Source organism: Parasteatoda tepidariorum, chromosome 1 (assembly GCF_043381705.1).
Source record: "Parasteatoda tepidariorum isolate YZ-2023 chromosome 1, CAS_Ptep_4.0, whole genome shotgun sequence".
Classification (NCBI taxonomy): Eukaryota; Metazoa; Arthropoda; class Arachnida; order Araneae; family Theridiidae; genus Parasteatoda; species Parasteatoda tepidariorum.
The window spans coordinates 45,379,635-45,403,109 of NC_092204.1; the positions used below are offsets into that span (position 1 = coordinate 45,379,635).

Genomic DNA, 23,475 nt, shown 5'->3' on the forward strand with positions numbered 1-23,475 from the left:
AAACCCTTTAAAGTATAATTTGTATTTGTTAACACATTCCCATTATTAAAAAGCTAAAAACTATGTAGTGAAATTCCATAACAAATATAGGTGTATACATTTCATTTGGAATTATTCTTATGAGAATTGGATGAATGACTTAGGGCAGAATGACTGTGATCATCACAAAAATATCTTATCTTACTAAATTAACTGAAACTTAATAAACAAGTACAGATATTTATTTTTCCATTATTCAATATAAATTTTTACTGTGATATTTATTTTTAATAATTTGTAAATGAAATTCTGGTAAACTATAAGCATCTTTCTGCAGCCAAATTATAAGCTTCAAGAGTACTTGAACTATATGGCAGCATAAACTGTGAAAACCTGTTTTGCGGCAATCATAGAAATCTCAAGCTTGAATGACACTAAACTTTTCTTTCAGACTGTAGAAATCATCAGTGACTGATTAGGCATTTAAGGTGTTCAAATAACATTTCTGAAATGGTTTTACTACATTGTTGTAACAGAAACCAATTCGCAGTTGAAAGCGGATTTCAATGGAATCTCATCTCACGGATCCGAGAAAAAGTCAGGCTTGACGCTTTAAAATCATATCTCTTTCTTCACAGCACATTAATTAAAATAAATGACATTAATATAAATATGTTCCCATATCACAAAATTAAAATAAATCACAAAACTAATAGTGCAACATAATAAATTAAAAAACTATTAGTGGAATAGCTTTCAAAACAAGGGAAAATGCACAAGTCTACATATTGTTCAAACTGATGCATGAACTCTCATCACCAGTCGCAAACAAAGCTTATCATTTTCGATTTTTCCCCCCACCAATAGCAGGGTGCTTAGCCAAAATTTGTTTTTATTAAAATAAGCACCTTTAAAGCATTTTTGAAGCACTAAAAAAATTTTAAGCACTTTTTTTTATATAAAATAATTATAATCGAGGTATGCTCCCTTATGCATTTTATTACCGATTGTTTTAAGTTTTTCATATATACCCTACACTACTATAATTGAAGACACACTTATAACTTTTCTTAAAAAAATTTCTCAAAGAACATTTAGAAAGTTAATTTATAACTTTAAAGGTGTTTTGTTCGTGTGATTTCTCATACTTATCAATCAAGTTTTCAGAGATTAAATGGACAGGCACTAAATTACGAGCAAAAAAAGTGTTTTTGGACACTGATTGTCAGAAAATACAGCAATTAACTTGTAACTTGTCTTGATTTATTTTTGTTATTATATGCATTAAATTGCAAATAATTTCGTAAGCCTAGCTTAAATATTTATAGAGATACAAAGATTTATATAAGAACTACCTTTTTTTTTTCTCTGCAGGGTTTTTGCTATGCCTTTAAAAATATTCAATAAAAATAAAAATTTAGAAATTTTTAATTAATAACAAAATTATAAAATTTGAAAAAAGTTGGCTAAACATTGAAAACAGGATACTAGCTATTAAAGTTATACTTTCATACTGTGCATGAGCGGAAAAAATTAAAAAAAAAAAATTCCAATAATTTTGTGCAGAAGAGTAATTAGTACCAAATGAAAAATGTTCAATTTGAAAAGCATTTTATTATTAGAAATTTAAACATCTATTAAAAAATGGAAATTAAAAAAAAAGCACTTTTTAAAAACGTTATACAAACTGAATGGTGTATGGAAGAAAAATGTCTACATGTGAGCATTATGGGATAATTACTGCCCGATATACTGTACTGATGAAATTAAAGATTCTTGTTTTCCTAAACTGAAATTTCAACAAGATTTTCCTTTTGTGGTGTCCGTATATAGGCAGAAAGTGTTCCACACGCATGTCATTGAAGCAGATAAAATATCTGCTATAACCACTTATTTTGACCACAAGTTTTGAAAGTTGCATTGATAGTACTTATCACCATGTCAGATTAAGTAATTATACCCATAAGAGTTATTGTCTTTTATGCATTTTGGCTTTAAAATAAACTCATTTTTTTTCTTGACTTATATTAGGTACTTCTGAAATTGGGATAGTGAAAAGCATATAAAATTCTTTTCCATCCGACTCGTGCAATACTGCTCTCCTTTTCTCAAATTATCACTTATACCTTTCAGTTAACTTATGTTTAACCTATACAGAGCTTTTCGTCAACTTTGCATAATGCCACAAGCATTCATACCTTTTTCCCGGAGAAAGATAAACAATGAGGGATTGGAAATCTAGTTGTCCAGGTAAAAAGTATGACCTTTGCTTAGAAATGGTTTCAAAAGAGACATTACAAATACATACATATTTGGTAGCAACTTTAGTACTAGCCTCAAAATAAATTAATATCTGTTTTGCAATCGCAATGAAAGAATGAGTTTACTATAAGAAATCTACTACCCAGTATACAAAAAATGCTTCAGGGATGCTGCCAATGAGCAGCATTATTACCCAAAGAACGTTCAGTGGTTGCCAATATGCCGACAGTGGTAGAAAAAATAATGCATAAATGTTAACTTACTCATCTATGTTTATTCAAAGAAAATATATGTTTTTGCCTATGTTTTAGTTCCTGCACTGATTAATTATTATTTTTAAAGTTATCCTTTTAAACCATTAGGATTACATCTTAGATCAAAAGTTATTAAAATGTTAAACGTTTGAATTGTATGCATGTCTTTTTTTCAAAAAAAAAAGTTCTTGACTTTATTCTCATATTACTCTTAATTTTTCAGTTAAAACAGTCATTCTCAATTTTAACCACTAATTGTTTGTAGGTATATATACGGCACAAGACTTTGTAAAAAAAAAAAAATTCTATCAGTCGGCAATTATGATTAAATTAATTTTGTTCAGTACTTGTTTATTTGTTAGCTTTGTATAGAGTTTTTCTTTTGTCAAATGAAAAAAATAACTTCTTAATCAAAAAAACTTATATTTTATTAAGTGTATTTTAGAAACTTTTTGTTTTTTAAACCATAAAAGAAACATTCTTAGAACACTTTTAGCTAATGATGATTAATTAGTCATTCAATTACAGGTTTCATTCAATTCTTAGTTGACAGTGTTACTCTAAATATTGAAAATTCAACATGATTTGTAAGCTTATGAATCACAAAAAGGCTCAAAAAAAGACAGTCAATGAATTTATTTCAATAATGGAAGTTATAAAAAAAAAAACAAGTGAAGAGAAATCCTACAAAATTTATAAATATAAGCCCTCGGGAGTTCCTTCTTTTTTACGATACAGAACATTCTCTTTAGATTTTCTGAAGTCTTCATTAGTTACTTTCATACGCCTCTCTCTCAGAGCCATCAACCCAGCTTCTGTACAAATAGCCTATAACAAGAAAATAATTTTTTTTTTAACAAATGCAATCATTTTCATTACATACAAGATTTTATTGTGATTTGTCTTATCTAGTGAACTTTTTCACATTTTGTTTTTTAGTACATTTCAAAAAGCAGTATCTTACTTACATGTTCAATCATGAGTTAATACAGAAAAGAATTTGTTACAAAAGAAACTAATTTTACACGAACAAATTCGACTGACTAACAAATTAATAAGACAATTAGACAAATATATATGTATATGAGATGTATTTTTTTTAAAAAATACAATTATCATCTGCCAGCTTATTACTTTTTATTAAATATTTGTTTATGTGCAGAGAAAAATCTAGTCCAATAGAAATTTTCCTTGCTTTTCAGCAATCAGCCTAAATTTCCACAGTACCATCACAACTAATTGAACTATTTATACCATTTTTATTAATAATATAAACAATTTTTCCTCAAAACTTTTAGCAATAAAATGACAAAATTTGTAGTTTTAAGTAAGTAATTTAAAACTACGCATTTCACAGTTTTTAGATTTCTTAAAATCTAATTTTATTACAGTTTAAACAAATGAAAATCAACTTGGATGGCATTAATTGCATAAAAACAAAGATGGTTATCAAAATCTAAAAACAAGTAATTGTATGTTTTATTATTTCGAATTGTGATTGGGAGGCAGTCTTGTATTTTAGATGCATCAAAAGACACTGCCTAATATCCATCCTCAATTTAATTGTGAAAATTAAACAAAGAGGATTAAGTTGAGTATTGTTGGTAGCGAAAGGACCTCTTGACAACTAAGCTTACCTTGATATCTGCTCCAGACAAATCATCTTTTGCCATAACTAAATCATCAATATTTACATCCTCTGCTAATGTCATTCGGGCAGTGTGAATGAGGAAAATCCTTCTTTTAGTCTTCTCATCTGGCAAAGGGAATTCAATTTTTCTATCAATACGGCCAGGCCTGATAAGAGCAGGATCAAGGGTTTCTATTCGATTAGTTGCCATCACAACCTATGAATAAAATTGAACATACATTTAGTTCATAATTCATTTAATATGTAGAAAATATTAATACAATATTTAGATTTTAACTATTACAGAACACAGAAAAGAAATTTTTTATTAAAGAATGAAGAATATGTGACTTTATTGAACTTATAATTAAAAAATTGATAAGAATTAATAACAAATTTAATGTAATACAGTAGGGAACCGATTGTCCGGAATGGTCGGGACCATCGCTATTCCGGATAACTGATTTTTCNATACGGCCAGGCCTGATAAGAGCAGGATCAAGGGTTTCTATTCGATTAGTTGCCATCACAACCTATGAATAAAATTGAACATACATTTAGTTCATAATTCATTTAATATGTAGAAAATATTAATACAATATTTAGATTTTAACTATTACAGAACACAGAAAAGAAATTTTTTATTAAAGAATGAAGAAAATGTGACTTTATTGAACTTATTATTTAAAAATTGATAAGAATTAATAAGCAATTTAATGTAATATACATATATGCATGATACTCAAGTTGAAAAATTATTATAAAAAATATTAAATAGAATTTAGAATTTCACTCTTTTGGTGATAAATATGGCATTAGCGTGGTTTTGTAAACTCCATTTATTCAAATTATTTTCTTTCAACATTGTGCAGTGTTTTTAAACACATATATTTCAATCTTTAACGTTTAACTTTAAATTACACTTTCATTAAGTTAAATATTTTTATTAGATTATAAGTCACACCATCATCATTTCTATCAATTAGTTTTTGACACCATATTGATATTTGTTGTTTCTATCCACCACACTCGGTTTGAGGTAGCAGTTATATCTTATTGTATATTTACATAATTTTAAACAAACATTCTTTATTAAGTTGTATGTTTTTATTAGATTGTGCATCAATGAGTCCAATACTCAATTTTTTTCAAAATGATTAACTTTTGATTCCTTATTGCAAATGGATGAGGTTATCTGCCACATTCTGTGCCAGTCAATACTGTGTATTAAATTAGAAACCATGGTCTTAGTTGATAATCATCATAATGAAATTATCTTGAGTGGGATTTCCATGTTCTGCAATACGGTGTATATCTGTAACAATATTCTAGATTTACATGACATTTAAACAAAACAATCATACCAACTTCAAAGCATGCTAACAATATTCACGCAACACGTTTGCAAAAAAATAATAACCTTTAATAAATAAAAAAATGAAAAATTAGTGGAAAAAAATTCTAAAGATAAGATAAATTCTAGCTGATAGCTAATAATTCAAATAAATATTTTGAAACAAAAGCACATAATAGAATTTTGCAGATTAATAGCTTTATTTACAAAACAAACCAAATCAACTGAAAATACTTTAGTAAAAAGATGTAAACATCTAGTGTATGAACAAAAAGATTTCATAGGAAAGTTTAATTAAAAATAAGGTATATTCAATAAATATATTTAATTAAAAGATTTCCCATATAAAGTATTTCATATTTAAATAAAAATATAGATTATTGTAATTTCTAAACAAACAAGAGTTCTGGATCAATTTGGTTTATAGAACAATTAGATTAAACAGTATTCAGACAAATGGCACTCTACTGACCACCTGACCTGCACTCTACTGACCTGAAATTGCACTCTTTAATCTTGTAATAATTAAATATTGCAATTTTGTTTCAAAATGTTGAATGTTACAAGTTTAAAACTTTTTGAGATGAACTTAAAAGAAAAATTAGAAGCAAATATACCTTCACATCACCCCTTGAATCAAAACCATCCAACTGATTCAACAATTCTAACATTGTTCGCTGAATTTCTCTTTCACCACCAGAGTTTGAATCATATCTAAAAAATAAAAAAAAAAGATTTAAAAAAAATCAAACCTAAAAATTTACATGTTATACCATGAATGAAATTTTTGAGGAACATAGGTCTAATCTGATAATTATTTTTAGTTTTGCATTTTTTAACAATACTTCTTTGAAAATGGGCGAACACAAAGTTATGACTGTAAACAATTTTTAACAGCTTTGAAAAGTTTGACATCAGTTAAAAGCATTATTTACAGGGTATGTGCTACATTTTAGATTTTCAAATTCATGACTTTTCATGATTAATTCCAAGAATTTTTCACAACTTAACGAAGTTACTAATTTCTCCGACAAAAACATAACGATAAATTAAAAAAAGCATTATAATAACATTTATTGAAATGACAGGTATAACCAATACTGTTATACTCTGCATCTTCATATTTATAGATTTTAAATTTTAAAAACAGAGTAAAAAAAAAGTTGAAGCAATAAAATAGCTGAAAATTATACAAAAGCAAGTAATTTTTATTTCTTTTTTTCTGCAGAATTACATTCTTAAGATACTTTTCTGGTTCATCAGAAAGGAAAGAAATACTCCTGATTTTTCTGTTCTCATTTCATACTTCTGTTCTCATTACGGAATAAAAAAATTCGCCAATAACTGGCTTGCTTCAGCTAGAATCTTAAATTGATAAAATAAAAATAAATAACAAAAATTCTGAAATCACAGAAGTTTAATAGATGATTCGCTCTAGAAATGTTTTTTCTTTCATGTTTTGAAAGAACACCATAACTTTTAAAGAACATGATAGAAACATTTTATATTTTAATCAAATAAGACTGTGAGTGGGGACTTTGTTACAAATTCAGATATTCGGAACACCATGAAATTGGGAGGAGGGGGCGAATTCCATTTTAAAAATTAGATTTTTCGGCAACCTAAATCCATGACTTTTTATGATTTTCTTAAAAAAATAGTTAAAATCATGACATTTCATGACAAATTTTGTTCAATACTGAAATTCATGACTTTCTAGGTGCGCGGATATCCTGTATTTAATTTTCACTTTATTTCCAATACCATTAAAACAAAAAGAAACTACAGAAAGTATCCAATTCAGTACAATGTAACATTTTCTACCTCACTTTTGTTTACAATTTTTTACATTGATAACATAAATTAAAGGGCTCATTGATTTAACAAATTTATAATATGAGAAATTCATAAATAATGTAAATTCAGAATTAGATTTTTTTTAAAAAAAGCCTCACAGAAAAATAAAATTACCTTTTAGTACCAACAGCGTCAATTTCATCAATGAACACAATAGAGGGAGCATGTTCTTCTGCAACTCTAAATAATTCTCGAACAAGCTTTGGACCGTCACCCTGAAAGAAACATTTACAAAACATGTGAATTTGTTTATAATGTAACTAAAGGTGATAAAAATTTTTTTATGTAAACTTAAATAGATATAATTAAAGGTTTTAAATAATAAGATTCATTGTGCATAAAAATGAGATTCTTTTAAACAATCAAACAAAGGAGATGTAAACGTTAACAATAATTAATTTACTGTAATTGGTAGGCAAAATTATTAGAAACACTCAAAATAAATAAATAAAAAGAAAAATAAGTCTCTGGAACCCCAAACATTTTGTTTTGTGGAACACTTGCCACACTTTACAGTTTAGAGCGAACCCTTGCATACCTAATATTAAATTTTTAATAATTCATCAACTTCAAATCTGTTTTTGACAGATGGTAAAGTGTTACTCACAAGAAAATACTTTTAACCATATTGTAATAAACATTAAAAAAAAAAACTTTATAGCAATTATTATGGATTCTAATTAAAATTCACCAAATAAAATTTAGCCTGTGCCAAAATTATAAATAACTAAGCAAAATAACAGCCAGTAATAAAATAACTAAGCAAAAAATAAATGCTGATAGTGAAAGATATGAACCTGATGCTTTTGATTTAATAATAAATGTTCAATGTTTGGCATCAATTTATTAGACTTAATTACAAATATTTGTGGTCAGTGATGTTAAGAGATAGGCAACTGTGATGAGACACTTTTTTTACCAAGTATGAAAATGGCAAAGCAATTAAAATCTATATTCCACAATTTTGTGACCAAAATTACAGATATCAATTTCAAAAAATTGCCATTCAAGTTCTTCATTTGCTTTATTCTGATCAATTCCTCTTGCAATACGACAACTATTTTGTTCATCATCATCATCAGTAGCTCGACAGTCCTCGGTGGACCCTGGCTTTCTCAAGAAGACTGCACCAGTCCTTTCTTCTGCATGCCACGGCTTTCCAGTCTCTGACCTTGATTGTGGCAAAGTCCCTTTGGAGGCAATCCGCCCATCTCAGTCGGGGTCTGCCTCTCTTTCTAGCTCCAGTTGGCCTTGCCAAAAAGATTCTTTTAGTTGTTCTGTCATCATTCATTCTTACAATGTGTCCGGCCCATTTCATGCGCTGAATCTTATGGTACATCAGAATGTCCGGTTCTCTGAATATCCTGTAGAGTTCAGAGTTAGTTCTCCTTCTCCACACTCCCTTGTCACACACACCACCAAAAATGGACCGGAGTATCTTCCTCTCGAAAGCAGCGATGGTCCTCTCATCAGCTTGGGACAAGGTCCAGGTTTCAGATGCGTAAGTGAGAACTGATCTTATTAGGCTTTTATATATTAGCAACTTGGTGTCTCTTTTAATGTTGTCAGATTTAAGGAATTTTCTTATGCCATAAAAGCACTTGTTGGCTGCAGTTACTCTCTTCCTTACTTCTGTGGAAATTGAGTTTTCGGAGTTGATTTCAGAGCCAAGGTAGGTGAAAGAGCTCACCTTTTCAAATTTATACTCTCCAATCTCGATGTGCGTGGAGGTATCGGTATAGTTTTCGTATCGGTCAACTATTTTGTTGCTGCCACTATATTGATTATCTACTGTATAATTACCATAACTAAAAAACTATCTAAGGTAGTTTTAAAACCTTTATGGAAAGGCATTTATTAAATGCTGCATCTTTCTGTCACTTTGTCAATGAGTGACAAATTAGAAAATTGGGAAACATCACGTTCCACATTTAGCTTTATTAGCTTAATTCAGAAAGGAAAACTGCAATAATTGACTCCATTGAAATCAAATTTAGACTACCGCCTTGTAATTGCAAAATAATCACAATAAATTACATAAGCAAATCTGTAAAACAGGCCATGTCTGTTTTGACCAAGCAGGGGGACAAGAATTTCTACTGCATATAGATGTAGGAGAAACCAACTATTGGGGGCTTCCATTTACATCATAAATCCATTACCCATTTACTCATAAGCACCTGAACTTTTATCTTTTGCCAACATGGACTGCTTTTTGGTAGTAGACGACCCTTGGACGTCGATATAGAACAATTCCGGTACTTAGGCTCTACAGTACACACAAAGAGAAAAGAAGAGGAAAAATACTTACCAAGTATTTCTGGATTAACTCAGATCCCACAACTCTTAAAAATGTGGCAGAAGTTTGATTGGCAACGGCTTTGGCAAGTAATGTCTTACCTATGAAAAAATAAAGTTTATTTTAAATAAATCGGTTGAAACCTTTGTTAGCATAAAAACTGAAACACACACTGCTGATTGAAGAAAAGAAAAAACAGATTTTATAACTTTTTAAACTATTTATTTTAACATAATTCTTAATAATACACATATACAATACAAAGTTAACTTATGTTCATAGCATAGTTCTTGACAATTTATTTTAAGCTTCAGATAGATCAATAATCAGAACATTGTTAAATTATAACACATATGAAAAAAATTTTGAGCTGAAAAAAAATGTGTGAAAATACATGTTTTAATATTCTTTCTACTTGTTGAATAAAATTTACTTTATAATAAAACGATATAATCGAATTTTGAATTTTATAATAACCTTTTTCTGTTTGAACTTATTTTATTATGTGTTATTTTGATGTTGTTGTTGTTAATTTACGTCGCACTAGAGCTGCACAATGGGCTATTGGCGACGGTCTGGGAAACATCCCGGAGGATGATCCGAAGACATGCCATCACAATTTTGATCCTCTACGGAGGGGATGAATTTGTTAGGGTGTTATTTTGAAGATACTATTTTAGTACTTTTCGGAAGGTCTCGTTAATAAATATTAAAAAAATTCTCGTTTGATCTGATAAATATATATGTCACAAAAGACAGTAAAGTGAATAAAGAGTGGTTAGAGATCAGTAAATACATTTAAAAAGTAAACTGCATGTCTTAAATTTACTGCACACAGGTGATATTATTCTGTCACAATCAAATGTTTTAAATAATCTTCTGGATAAAAATAGTGTGGTAAAATATGTAGTAAAAAAAGTATAAAACATACTAATTTTTATCATTAAATTTTTTTTGTTTAATTGCCTATTTTAAAAGTGTTAAAGTAAAAAAAAAAGTGAAAGTAAAAGATGAAAATGAACTCTTTTGTTTTCATTTTTTTTACTCATTTTTTTGCATTCTCAAACATTCTGATATTTTCATAACCAGAAGGAAGAGAAAAAAAAAATAAAGATTATTTCCCTATTTGATTATTCAGTTTTGGAAGATAATAAATGTTGAGAATAAATTTTTGATAAATATTAAGCTTTATTAACAATCAAAACGGAATATTTATAACACAACCCACTGTTTTTTTTTAATTTTTAAAACAAAATCATGAAAACTATTTAAAATAAAATAACGCTACGTACAAACGTTATAGTATCTAAGTATTATTGTAAATTTTTAAAATCAATTTTAATCACCTGTGCCAGGAGGTCCATACAGTATTACACCTTTAGGGGGTTTAATTCCCATTTCTTCATAATATTCTGGATGTGTCAGGGGCAACTCAACAGATTCCTAAAAAATGTATAAACAGTTTTCTTGTAAACATTAAAAACACCAGTTAAACACACACACACAAAAAAAAACAATACTTTAATTAATTCTAATTGATATTTAAGGAATATAGAAAACGAATGTTATTCACATCATATTACACACATACTATATTTATCGATATAATGATACATAGAAAAATAGTAAAAACTAACTTATTAATTAATAAAGAAAAGAGAATATTTATAAATACTAATGATAAACTATACAACTAAAAATGAATGCAATACTAAAAGAATTGTTGGAAATTAATTCTAAAGAAGGTGTTTTAAATAATTTGACTTTTTTCCCCCAACAGATGCAAAACAATCTTTTCAATTAATAAAAATTCTTTTCGTTATTTTTTGTTTATTTTACTTGTTTGTAAATGATTTTATGTGTAGGCAATATGGCCTCCAAAGAAAATTCAATTTCAATTCATTTATTCATGAAATCATGCACAAAATCCATGAAAGAACTCACAAAATAAATATGGTAAGACTTTGGTATTTTTTTGTAGTGCTAAGTTGCCAATGCATTAATTTTCCAACGTTGTGTTTGCTTCTTTATTTAACTAACAATATTTGTTTCTTTATTAAAAAACAATAAATTTATGATTTACTGTTATTTAATTTTTTTTATGGTCATTAAAGTTGACTCCAGAAGGCATGCCCGGTAAATAATTTCTTCATCATACATTGCAAAAATTTTTTTCTCCTAAAAAATCTCTTAATATTTTAATTATTTCACAGATTATACGAAGTTTTGAATTAAAATTATATCTATCAATTCATAAAAAAATAGAGTGGCGTAATGTCATCAGTTTTGATGTTCATGAAAAATAATATCATCATGTACATTAAATATTAGAAATATTTTAAGGAACCGAAAATCACAACTATTGAGTAAGCAAATGCTTTGATTATGTTTTGTTGCAAAATAACTTTTTAAAAATCTTTGTAAATATTAATATGAATAAGTAAGTTGAGTCGATTATAGGTCTTAATGACTTAAGAGCTTAGCCTGTACAAAACAAAATTGGCTATATTAAAATGAAAGAATACATTAAGGTAGCACAAAAGTTTCTCATTGATTTTTATTGCTTAATCAACAACTGCTTTGAAAAGCAAAGAAAAAATAAATTTGGTATATCATATTAAAATATCTTACCTTTATTTCTTGAATCTGCTGGTCAAGACCACCAATATCTGCATATGTTTCTTGTGGTGCTTTTTCTAATTTCATAACAGTAACCATCGGATCAGTGTCATCTGATAATACACCAACCACAGCATGGACCTAAAGTTTAAATAAGTATTAAAAATGCATGGAATAGCAATATTGGTATTAAATGTAAATTGACTTTATTTAAATACTAGCCACCCTCAAAAACCAGTTGGTCTGCCCTACAAACTCAATGGCTTCTGTCATTAATTCTGTTATTTTAACGACATTGTACTAAAATACTTGGCTCTCCCTCATGGACTTCCTACTTTCTGAATACTCATTAACTAACATCATGCAGTAGAAAAAATTAACAAATTTAGCATTACAAATTTAATCAATAGTTTAAATAGATGAAGGCTAAAGTCTACTCTTTTTGTTCATTAAAGCAGTAAGATGACAAAATCTAAAAAAATTGCTGTTATATACAAATTAGATTACACTATAAAGTAAATAATTTTATGACATGTTTGAATTTATTTAAGTGACAAAAAGTGTGAATCAGTATTAAATAACACAATGCAAAAAATAGCATACAGATCTAGTTAATGAAGATAAAATTAATCAAATAAAATTAGAGGGCAATAAAATTATTTATAGAATAGATGAACAATCATTTGATCCAATATGAAGTTAAAAAGCATGAACAAAATTAAAGCACAAAAATTTAGGCACTTAAACCAACAACTGTAGGAGAACACAGGGCACTTTAGGGATACCTTAAATTTCAGTGTTGATTTTGTAAAAAAAAAGAATCTGTTTTTTAGGATATTACATTACGCAGCAGTCAAATTTCAAAAAGAAACTTTTTATACGAGAAATCAACTCATTTCAATCAGAGCACTTGGAATTAAGTACATATTTTTCTATTAGTTTTAATACAACAAGATGCATAAGTGCCAACTTTCAAAATAAGCTATCTGTAATCTGAATTAAAATAACAATAACACATTAATAAAATTCAAATTAGCACAATTTCAAGGTGTTTTTACATGCTAATTCAATATACTTGATATTAATGATATTATGTATGGTCGTACCATAAAAATAAAAAATTTTCCAATATTGGTGGCAAACACCAAAATAATTTTATAACACTGGGAAGTTAGGAGGGAAGCTTATTTTAAAAGATTATGAAAATTCTTAAAAACTGTAATTTTTATAACTCAAACATAAGACAGTATTTCTGACTATGAAATTTTAATTTCTGGTCCCTCTGAAAATGGGAGTTATTACAGAACAGAGACTGAAGTGGGATATACAGAGGTGGGTGCAACTGAAAACTGTGTTCCAAATGCCAGTTTTCAACAATGAAAAACACAAGAATCACCAGCTCAAAGCTACCCCACCAGAAAATATTAAATCTGCCGATGTAAGTGACTCGGTGACTAAGCCAATCTAAATACTCAGATGAAAAATAAGCAAAAATTTATTCTGAATTTCTCATGGAATTTCAGGTTTTGTTTGTTTATTGGACAATTGGCCTCTCTATAAAAAATTCCTAAAACAAAACAAAAAAGTTTAAAATCAACAGGTTTTTATATGTTAAACCAATCTCTCTTTTTAACAACCTAAAGTCATGCCAAAATTAATTTCACTTAAAAAAATGCCAATACTCAACAAGATGAGCAAAACACTAAATTTAAATTCTACAAAAAAATTTTTAACATAAAAACTGTTATTTTACTTTGTGATTCAGCAAAACCGAGCAGCCAGGCTCCAATTGATCTTTGTCAACAAAAGATAATATGCTAACATAATGTTCACTGCCAACTGAAGTAGATACAATTGCATGATTATCATCAATTATCTCTTCCAATGTTCCAACAGACATCGGTGTTCCTCGCAAATCATCAACTTTAGATCTTTCTTCCTAATGTTAATAATAAAATACTAAGATAAGAATAGTTATAATATTAAAGTTTGATTAGCAGCGTCTTAAAGAATTTCATAATAATAAACATAATTTACAATAAAAATATAACAATCCACAATTGTGCATTACTCACAAATAATTTATAGAAGTTAATAAATAAAGTAGTTGCTTGACTTTTCAGCTGTCACGATTCCAACCAGTGTATCATATTTTAAATGGTTTTTTTTTTTGAAAAAAGGTGGTCAATTATGAAACTTAAATTTTAAAGGATTTTTTTGTTCTACATTCTCTATTTTCATAACTACTAAAAAAAAATTAAAAAAAATTTAGTTCCCAAACACCAATGAACACAATATCCAACATCACCCTTATAAGGATCAGGATCATCAATGATGATCGTAATTCTTATAATCATCAATAAAGAAAATGAATCTAGCAATGATGATGAAGATAGTACTGATGAAAACAGACTTATGCAAATCTCCCATACAGATGGACTAAAAGCAATCAGTTGTTGAATATATCAAACAGGAAGAAGTGACATCAGTAACCCTGTTACTTTTAAAAAATAGCAAAACATTACAGCACGAAAATGCCTAAACAGCTTAAAAAAAAAGACAATTGACTTTAAGAACTAACTCTTTAATGACAATATGAATCTAGGATGTGGTATGAATAATTTGGGTTTTTAAAATAGGCATTTAAATCTAAATTATTTGTTTTATTTAAAATTTTTGCTTAACCTGAATACGTCTGGGTCTACATTAATTATAATCTGGACTCTACTATATATGAAATAGGCAACTTATTGCTTAAAATTATAAAAACAGCTGAAAAGTCATACTTATGACATTATCATACTACTTGATGTAGACTCATCAACTACATCAAAGATTTATTTCCTTAAGGTCATTTCCAATTCTAAATTTCTGTTTTATTTTAATAAATATAGAAAAATTGATATGAAAACTTTTTTTCCAGCTATTAGTTAAAGTGTGATTGTCTACAGATTATGCAGATTAAATTGAATGCCTCAATGATAATTTGAAAAACGAGAAACTTTTTGTAAATTCCCTTTCATAACATTTACACTTTTCCACAAATCACAGTAAATTTTTTTTACAATATCTGTATTTTTAAATAACTAAGGTAATACTTAATGAAAATTACTACAAATAAACAAAAAAAAAACAGATAATATTTAAGTATATTTTAGGTTAGTAGTATTTTAAATTGTTTATATATGACTATAAAAGAAACAATGTATGCATGCAAGCAAGAATTATGGCCCAATAACTGAAGCTGTGGTGTCAGTATTTGAAATGTTGAGTTATAACTTTCCTGAGAGCTCGACTCTGACTTATATGCAATTAAAATTTCAGCTGAATTCCAAGAAAGCATTAATATATGATATTAATAATATACATAATTAATTTCAAATTAGATATTTCTTTCCTTTTTTGCAGGATTAGGATAAAAAGGTATACAGTTCTGTAAAATATGATAGTATAGATCTTTATTAAGAAATCTAATTCATAGCCATTTTAATAAAATGGTTCATAAAAACATCTTCACTTGTTTAATTTACAGAAATACTTATGACATTTAGGTAATAAGGTTATGAAACAAAAAAGTATAAGACCACTGTACTGTAATATCTAATTACATTAACTCCGAATTTTTAAATAAAAAATTTAAACATAACAAATGAAAATATAATATAACAAGTAGAGAAAGTTAATCAACAAGATTCCTTGTTTTTAATAAAATAGGAGAAATTTCTTACAATATTAAAAAAGCTGTATTTTCTATGGTATGGTAGAAGCATTTTACTTCCAAAGTAATATTAACCTTACGAAAGAAGAACTAACATTAACATGTGTCAAAAAGTAATGTGTGAAAATTCTCTATTAACAAAAAAATAATAATAACAATAAATACAAATTTAAATAAATCAAACTTTTTAAAAAATAATTGTAAACTTATCATATCATATTCCTAAAAGAAATCAATATTTTCATCCTTTATACTTATACCTCATGTTTTTCTTCTTGAGGTTTCAAACGTTCCTGGTTTCTCAGAAACTCTTCCTCCATAAGTAAATAATCCTTAATGCGTTCAAGCTTCAATAACTTTAAGCGACATCTGGTATGTGGAGTAACTATATCAAAGTGAAAACACATTTAACATGGGACTATTAAATGACTTTTTTAGAGGTGCATAACACTCTTCCCCATATTGTTTTATAAAATATGCATTCTATGAGTCATTAACTCTTAAAGAGAACTGATCTTCATAAACTTAAAATTCAGATTTTCTACAACTGCTTCAGATTTGCTGATAATTTTTCACCACTGTAATTCAAATCAAGAAAATTACAACTTGCTTTGAAATCAGGTAGTTCTTTAAAATCATTTTTTCAGTTGAGTTCTTACTGTTATTCTAAAGAAAAAATTTACTTAATTTTTTTCTGACTATCCGGAGAAACAATTCTTAAAAATAATACATTCTGCAACCTAAGAGACTTCAAAGAAACAAGAACCTGGTATAGGTGGACAAAAATATCAATAACATTTATATTTTATCAATAAAATAAAAGATCAAATAAACCAGACCAGATCAAAATCAACCCTAAACATTATCGGATTGCATTGATACTATACTATGATAAACCTTTACACTTATAAATTTAGGAATCAAACTCTAAGTTGAAATAAATTCTCCAGCATTTTAAAGAATTTTAAACAAAAGACAATGATTAACTGCCCACTGATCTTAAAAAAATTAAATTCTCATTGTTAGAAGGATGAATCAAAATTCTCAAACTGACAATTGCATCATAAAAAATTTTTTTTATGCACAGTGATGAAAGAGCAGCATAATCACTTTGAAGCAAATAAATTTGATTTCTGGAGCAGGTTGCAGCAAATAATCTTATATTCATAGAAGCATAATGCTTGTAAATTTAGATTTTTGAGCATAGTTGAGTACATAAATTAACATTTTATTTTATATTTAACAGAATTCGGAAATAATGCATAGTAATTTTTCTGATATTTCCTCACCAATTTAAGAAAAGAACGAATCGCTTTGAAATCAGGTAATTTTTTGAAATCATTGCTCCCATTGAGTTCTCACTTAGAACAGATCAAAAATCATTACTAAACATAGTCAGATTCCATCAAACAATACACCCTTTACTTTTACATGCATAAACTTAGGACTCAAATTCTAAGAGAAAAAATAATTCCCAACATTTTAAGAAATTTCAAACAAAAGGCAGTTTATCATTAACTGTCTCAACCGTTGGAAAAAACAAAAAATTTTCCCTTATAGAAAAATTTATCAAAATCTTCAAAAGTAACAATTGCATCTTAAAGAAAATTATTCAAGCATTATAGTAAATAAATGTTATACTATGTTTTAATAAAAACTCTCTCCCAATAAAAAATTGCTTCAACAGAAATGATCTTTTATTACATTTGCGTTGGAAAACTACAAATTTTGCATGTAAAGAATTCAAATAAAAAACATTTCTGCAAAAAAAAAAATTTCCTTTGTTTTGAGGGAACATTTTTATTTTACATGAGTAAAACCAATTTTTATATCCTGAGTTTTCCAGATTTTGCCTGAGGCATACGAGCTACATCCTGAGAGTGATTTGGGTAATGATAGTTTGAAAAAGTAAGAGTTGTGTTGCAATAAATTCATTTAGGGAACCAGATATAAAAAGAAATTCAGGAAGATCTGGTTAATTTATAATTAATACATCTCGACAAGAAGTTTTAATCAACATTATATTATCAAAAATAGCTTTGCCATTTGATATTTATACGTATGTCATAAAATTCACATTCTGTTCTTCTTCACTTATCAGGCTCACAAAAATTGTGTTTGGCCGCAGATTAAGATTCTGTTACAATTCTATTTTCGATAATATTGAAAATTATGTTTGTCAGAAATTATCAGATTTTCTGTTATTGAAAAGGAGGTATTTTTCTAAGTTATAGAAAATAAGAAACGTCTTATTTTATTAGTGAATAAATAAACTGGAATTTGAATTTTTTTTAAGTAGCAGAATTTTTTCTCTAGGAGAAAGAAATGACATTCTTATAATCTTATGTGCTTATTACATGGCTCATTACACGGACTCTTGCTGATTATTTATTCTTGACGAATGGCTACAATGCTATAGGGAGAATCAACTTACATTTTTTTTTTAAAAAATATTATTACAGTGGATTTGGAAAAAATTTGTCTCACATTATTTTTTACTTACGTTCAGAATAAATTGAAAGAGAAAAATAGTAGTATATTTGCAAGTCGACTGTTTTACGAAAGAACAGTTTGGCTCTAATTTGATGTGAATTCAGGTTAATAAACCATGTTTACACAGTAATGTACTAGTCTAATCTTTTCCCACTATATATGCAGCACTTGAAACCCTGAGTTTTGTGAAAGATACATTTCTAAAAAGGAAAATATTGAAAAGAGCACATGTTTTGCAAAGAAATATTTTGGGAGTAATCCATTTTAACTCACATTCTATAAATAGACTCAAATTTATCCTAATATGACCCATGATACAATACTTTTTCCTTCCAGTGTTATAAAATAATCATGAGCTAGATTATAAAAACAATTCCTTACCTAATGGTAGTTTACTAGCTGCTTCTGGTCCCTTTTGTCTCTTCTTCTTCTTACCAACCCTGGTCGGTACAGGAGGTTCATACTTCTTCTTTTTCTAGAATGATAACATAATTAAACAAATAGTAATTGAAAGCAAGAAAACAACAATGAAAACTAGAAGTATGAAACACTTGTCCAATGCTTTCTCACCTTGCTTATGGGCAGACTAATATTTTTTTAATAGTAAAAAATGGTCCAAAAAAAATTTTTTTTAATAACTATATGTAAAATATCTATCTAATTAAAATATGAATTTTAACTAAAGTCAAATACTAGAACCAGTTTTTAAGAAATTGCATTGCACTTTGCTTTTTGGCATAGTTTAATACTAAAAATATATATACAGGGTGATTCTAAAAAGATGGGCAAAATTTTAGGAAGTGATAGTACACACACAAGCAAACAATTATTATCAAAGAATGCATAGTCGAAAACAAAACGCAAAGGTGCTGGCGCATTTGGAAAGTTGTTTGGTGCAAACGTGAAATTTCCATTCCTGTTGCAAGTTACTGCGCTGCGTTACTTGTCGCCAAGCTTTCGGCCGCTGCAGGGAAAGTTCATGATATGCCTGGTGTGTTTCAGAATGTTCGCCTATCTTTTCTTTGCCGTTGTACTGCGTGCATAGCCGCTGCCGGCCACTGTTTTGAACACTTATTGTAATCACATGCCATTAAATTTGCTTTTATAACTTAACTTCATCGTACTTGTGTTTTTGCCTCATATAAGAACATAAACTTTGACGCCCTCTAGCATTTTCGCATTTTGTTTTTGCCCATGCATTCTTTTATAAAAATTGCTTGCTTGGGTGTGTACTATCAGTTCCCTAAATTTTGCCCATCTTTTTAGAATCACCCTGTATAAATTGCAATTAATTGTAGAAACATCAATTTGTCATTTACAGTATTATTATTTCTTATTTTTCATTTAAAAAAAGAAACAAAAAAAGGAACGAAACGAAGGAATATAACAATTGATAACTTAAAAATTGGTTCCAGATCCCAGAAACTTTATATTTTGTCAATTTTTACTTAATTGGCATGCTTATTAAGTAATTTTTTGCAGTAATCATGTCTAAATTTATTTATTATTACTTCTAAAAGCTGTGGAATTTATTTACCAATTATAAATGCGTTATTAAAATAGATTTCTCTTCATCTTTGAATTCTTCCATTATGGGTAAGTTCATATAATAGACAAATATTTGAATGTGTAAATTTAAAGTTAAAAACCTAACAAAAAGATAAGGGAGTTCAATAACATATCATCAAAAAGAATGCATAATAAGTCCTTGTGAATTCTCAATTTTTAAACATAATAGAAATTAACATCTTACAGCCATAGCTAAGTGATTAAGAGGGAATCTACAATCATTTTAATTTACCACATGTTTAACTATGATATTTTATTATATTGGTAATGAAATTTCTCAATAAATTTATTCGACAAATAAAAAGAAAGAATATCAAAATTACTTTACATGGGTGATATTAAATAAAAATATGTATAGCAAGTTACATAATACAAAAAAGATCATTGTTCAAATTAATAGAAGTAAAAGGATAAATATTTGTAACTAATCATATTTAATTTTTTTAAAATCATACTTTATCATCTTTTTTATCTCCTCCACTTCCACTGCCCCCAGGGCCACCAGATGATTGACTTTGACCCTAAAAATGGAAAAAAATGTATAATCAACTAACCATTTTAGGTAAATTATACACATTAACATGAAAACATTAGTTCTGTTTTTCAATAATTAGTTTTGTATGCTAAAGAACCAATAAAAGGTGTCATTCTACAAAAGAACTTAAGAGTTGAACGGCTAATTTCTGTAAATATGAACACATAGATCAAAAAGCTAATATGTAATTGATAAATTGCATTTGAGCCTTTTTTCAATTTATTTAACAAACATAAGCCTGAACGAATTTATATTTTAATAATTTCAAGCGAGAGAAATTATAAGTGAGATTTTTAAGTTCTAAATCTGCAAAAAGAAAGAAAGAAAAAACTTCAGAACATAATACAGAAACTAAAAACACTAAGAAAGTAATTAAAAATAAATAATCAGGCCAATAATTTAATAAAAATTTTAATTGCTCAGGAGAAACATTTAGGTGAAAAACACCACTATTATTATGTTTTTGTGAATTGTATTGTTATCAATTACTAAATCTTCAAATAATGTTAAGAAAAATTTAAATGTCTCCTCACTATATTGTTTCAGGGCTATCAATTAATCATTTATCGAATGAAAACAGCCTCGTTTAGAGTATTAATTTGTATGAAGACACTACTTAATGTAGCTTTTTTTTTTTAAAGCTCTGCCTTTTAAAGATGAAAAAAACATGGTAAGTTATGCACAACTCCATTCTGAGGAGAATTCCGTATCGTGACCTGTGGCAGAATAATCAACAAATCTTGGAAACTTCCAAGCAGCGGCCTGCGAGAAACTAAAAAAAAAATCACAGAAAGGAACCAACTCGAAAGGTATAACTCATAGCCAAACATCTACAAGTTTTGTTTTTTTTTAAATTTGCAAGTTTAAAATATTTGGCACCTTGGCAATTGCAGTTGGCGCGACAGATCACGCTACCGAAATATCCCCTTTGTCCGAGGGTGGCTACGAGTTATACAGTTCGAGTTGGTCCCTTTCTGTGATGTTTTTTTTAGTTTTTCGCGGGCCACTGCCCGGAAGCTGCCAAGACTTAGCAATTATTCTGCTACAGATCAGGATACAGAAATCTCCCCCAGGTAACTTTAAAAATTGCATAATTCTGTTCTGACTAAACATTAAGTTTTATAACCAAAAGCCGATAGAAACTTGATTATTCTACGCCCAGCTCAAACTGAAGAATTTATCTTACACTATGATTAACTCACTATCCATAACAAATCGTACATGTCCGAAGTAGAACACAAAAATTATATATATTTTATTGCCTTTAAAAACCAATAAATAAATATTCTTTCCCTAAAAACAAGTAGAAAAGAATGTTAGTACATCGGGGTTGTAGAAGTTAATGTGAGGAAAGTATAAACCTCAATTGTAAATTATTTCTAGGTTAATTATAGCCTTTAAGCTTGTAAAAAGCTTGAAAGATTCAGTTCAGTGGAAATTTTATTGCATAATGAAATATAATACATGTACTTCAATCTATTTAAGTAGAAGCCTAATTTTATCGAAACAATTCATGACATTGGTCATACAACAATTACTACCCAATAATTAGGGAATTATAACAAAATTCTTAAGCTTTAAAATAGGTTGATTTCGAGAAAAACACATACATTTAAAATAAAAATCTAATTAGTACAATAATTTATAAATAAATAAGAATATATATTTCAGCTCACCATTGTTTTCGTTTCAAATACAGATTGACGATTACTTGCGAAAAGTCAGTGTGCAATGTTAAAATTACAGTTAGCACTATTATCCTAGTATTTTTAATGGAATAATGGCAACTACCACAAACATTAACTTTAACTTTAAAAACAAAATTTAAACGTCAACAAGGTTTCAGAAAATATCAACGGAAAACATCAAATGTGCGATACGGCGATATGACGTAAAGAATGTAAAGATTTATTAAAATTTTACTGTTATATTAATAAGGACTTCACTTAAATAATGAGTCCCGCAGTGGACTGATCGTTAAGACACGGTTCCCAACAGATCACCGAAGTCAAGCATCACTGTCTGCGGTCAGTGTGCGGGTGGGTGACCATTTGGATCAGTCTGCGTAGGGACCGAGGGTGTGCGGTATTGGTGCTCGCGAAACTGTGCTACCGTAAAGTGCTCGACTTCGCGCGCAGGTCGTCGGACTACCGAAGCGAGGGTGTCATCCCCTCCGCAGAGGATCAAAATTGTGATGGCATGTCTTCGGATCATCCTCCGGGATGTTTCCCAGACCGTCGCCAATAGCCCATTGTGCAACTCTAGTGCGACGTAAATTAACAAGAACAAAAACTTAAATAATGATACACATCCTAACATTCAAGTACCTTTGCACTAGATGTGCATCTGCGTAATCTAAGTGCTATGTACAATGTTATGCAGGTAAGTAAGTACTTTATTTATGTCTCCTGAGAGCTGCACAATGGGCGATTGGCGACTGTCTGAGCTTTCCCGCAGTATGATACAAACACATGCCATCACAATTTTGTGTCATTTACTTCCTCAATTTAGACATAGGTCTGAAGAGGAAGGAAATTTTCTCCTGAACCCTGTACCTATGATACTGCTCAGCGACCAACTACAGGAATTTTTATTCCTCAGATTTTACGAGCACGTATTTCGCATGTATAAATATCTTTTGTATCATGTATACGGCTGTGTGGAAAAGGGCGTATTCACCATAAAAAATGTTTTTTTTTTAAATATTTTTTATTAATTTTTTTAATTTATGAGCACAAGGCTCGAATACGCCATCTGGAGAGTAAACCGGTTCCAGTCCGTATTCAATTCTCAAAAATATTTTTTTTAATTCCACGACGCTTTCTTTTAGAACTAGTACATTTAATGTAGTTAACAGTTCCATATAGTTGCCTAACTTAAAAGTTTTTAATCTGCTTGAAGATCAA

At 28.6% G+C, this 23,475-nt stretch overlaps 1 protein-coding gene across 1 annotated transcript; it reads right to left on the reverse strand.

Annotated features, from left to right (window-relative positions):
* Positions 1 to 3,116: 3,116 nt before the first annotated feature.
* Positions 3,117 to 22,367, reverse strand: LOC107446093 (26S proteasome regulatory subunit Rpt2). The gene is made up of 12 exons (XM_043051696.2): positions 22,246 to 22,367; positions 20,490 to 20,555; positions 18,847 to 18,940; positions 16,233 to 16,357; positions 14,008 to 14,193; positions 12,267 to 12,395; positions 10,982 to 11,078; positions 9,648 to 9,736; positions 7,451 to 7,551; positions 6,097 to 6,193; positions 4,133 to 4,342; positions 3,117 to 3,323 (listed from the first exon to the last, which is right to left on the reverse strand). The coding sequence occupies exons 1-12, from the start codon at positions 22,246 to 22,248 to the stop codon at positions 3,189 to 3,191; spliced, it is 1,332 nt and encodes a 443-aa protein (XP_042907630.1). The 5' UTR covers positions 22,249 to 22,367; the 3' UTR covers positions 3,117 to 3,188.
* Between the last annotated feature and the right edge of the window lie 1,108 nt (positions 22,368 to 23,475).

What these genes read in the sequence shown, in the direction of transcription:
- LOC107446093 (XM_043051696.2), bottom strand. An exon ending in ATTCAAGGGGTGATGTGAAG is followed by an intron (nt 4,343 to 6,096) that starts GTATATTTGCTT and finishes TTTTATTCATAG; the next exon opens with GTTGTGATGGCAACTAATCG. An exon ending in TGTCTGGAGCAGATATCAAG is followed by an intron (nt 3,324 to 4,132) that starts GTAAGCTTAGTT and finishes TTCTTGTTATAG; the next exon opens with GCTATTTGTACAGAAGCTGG.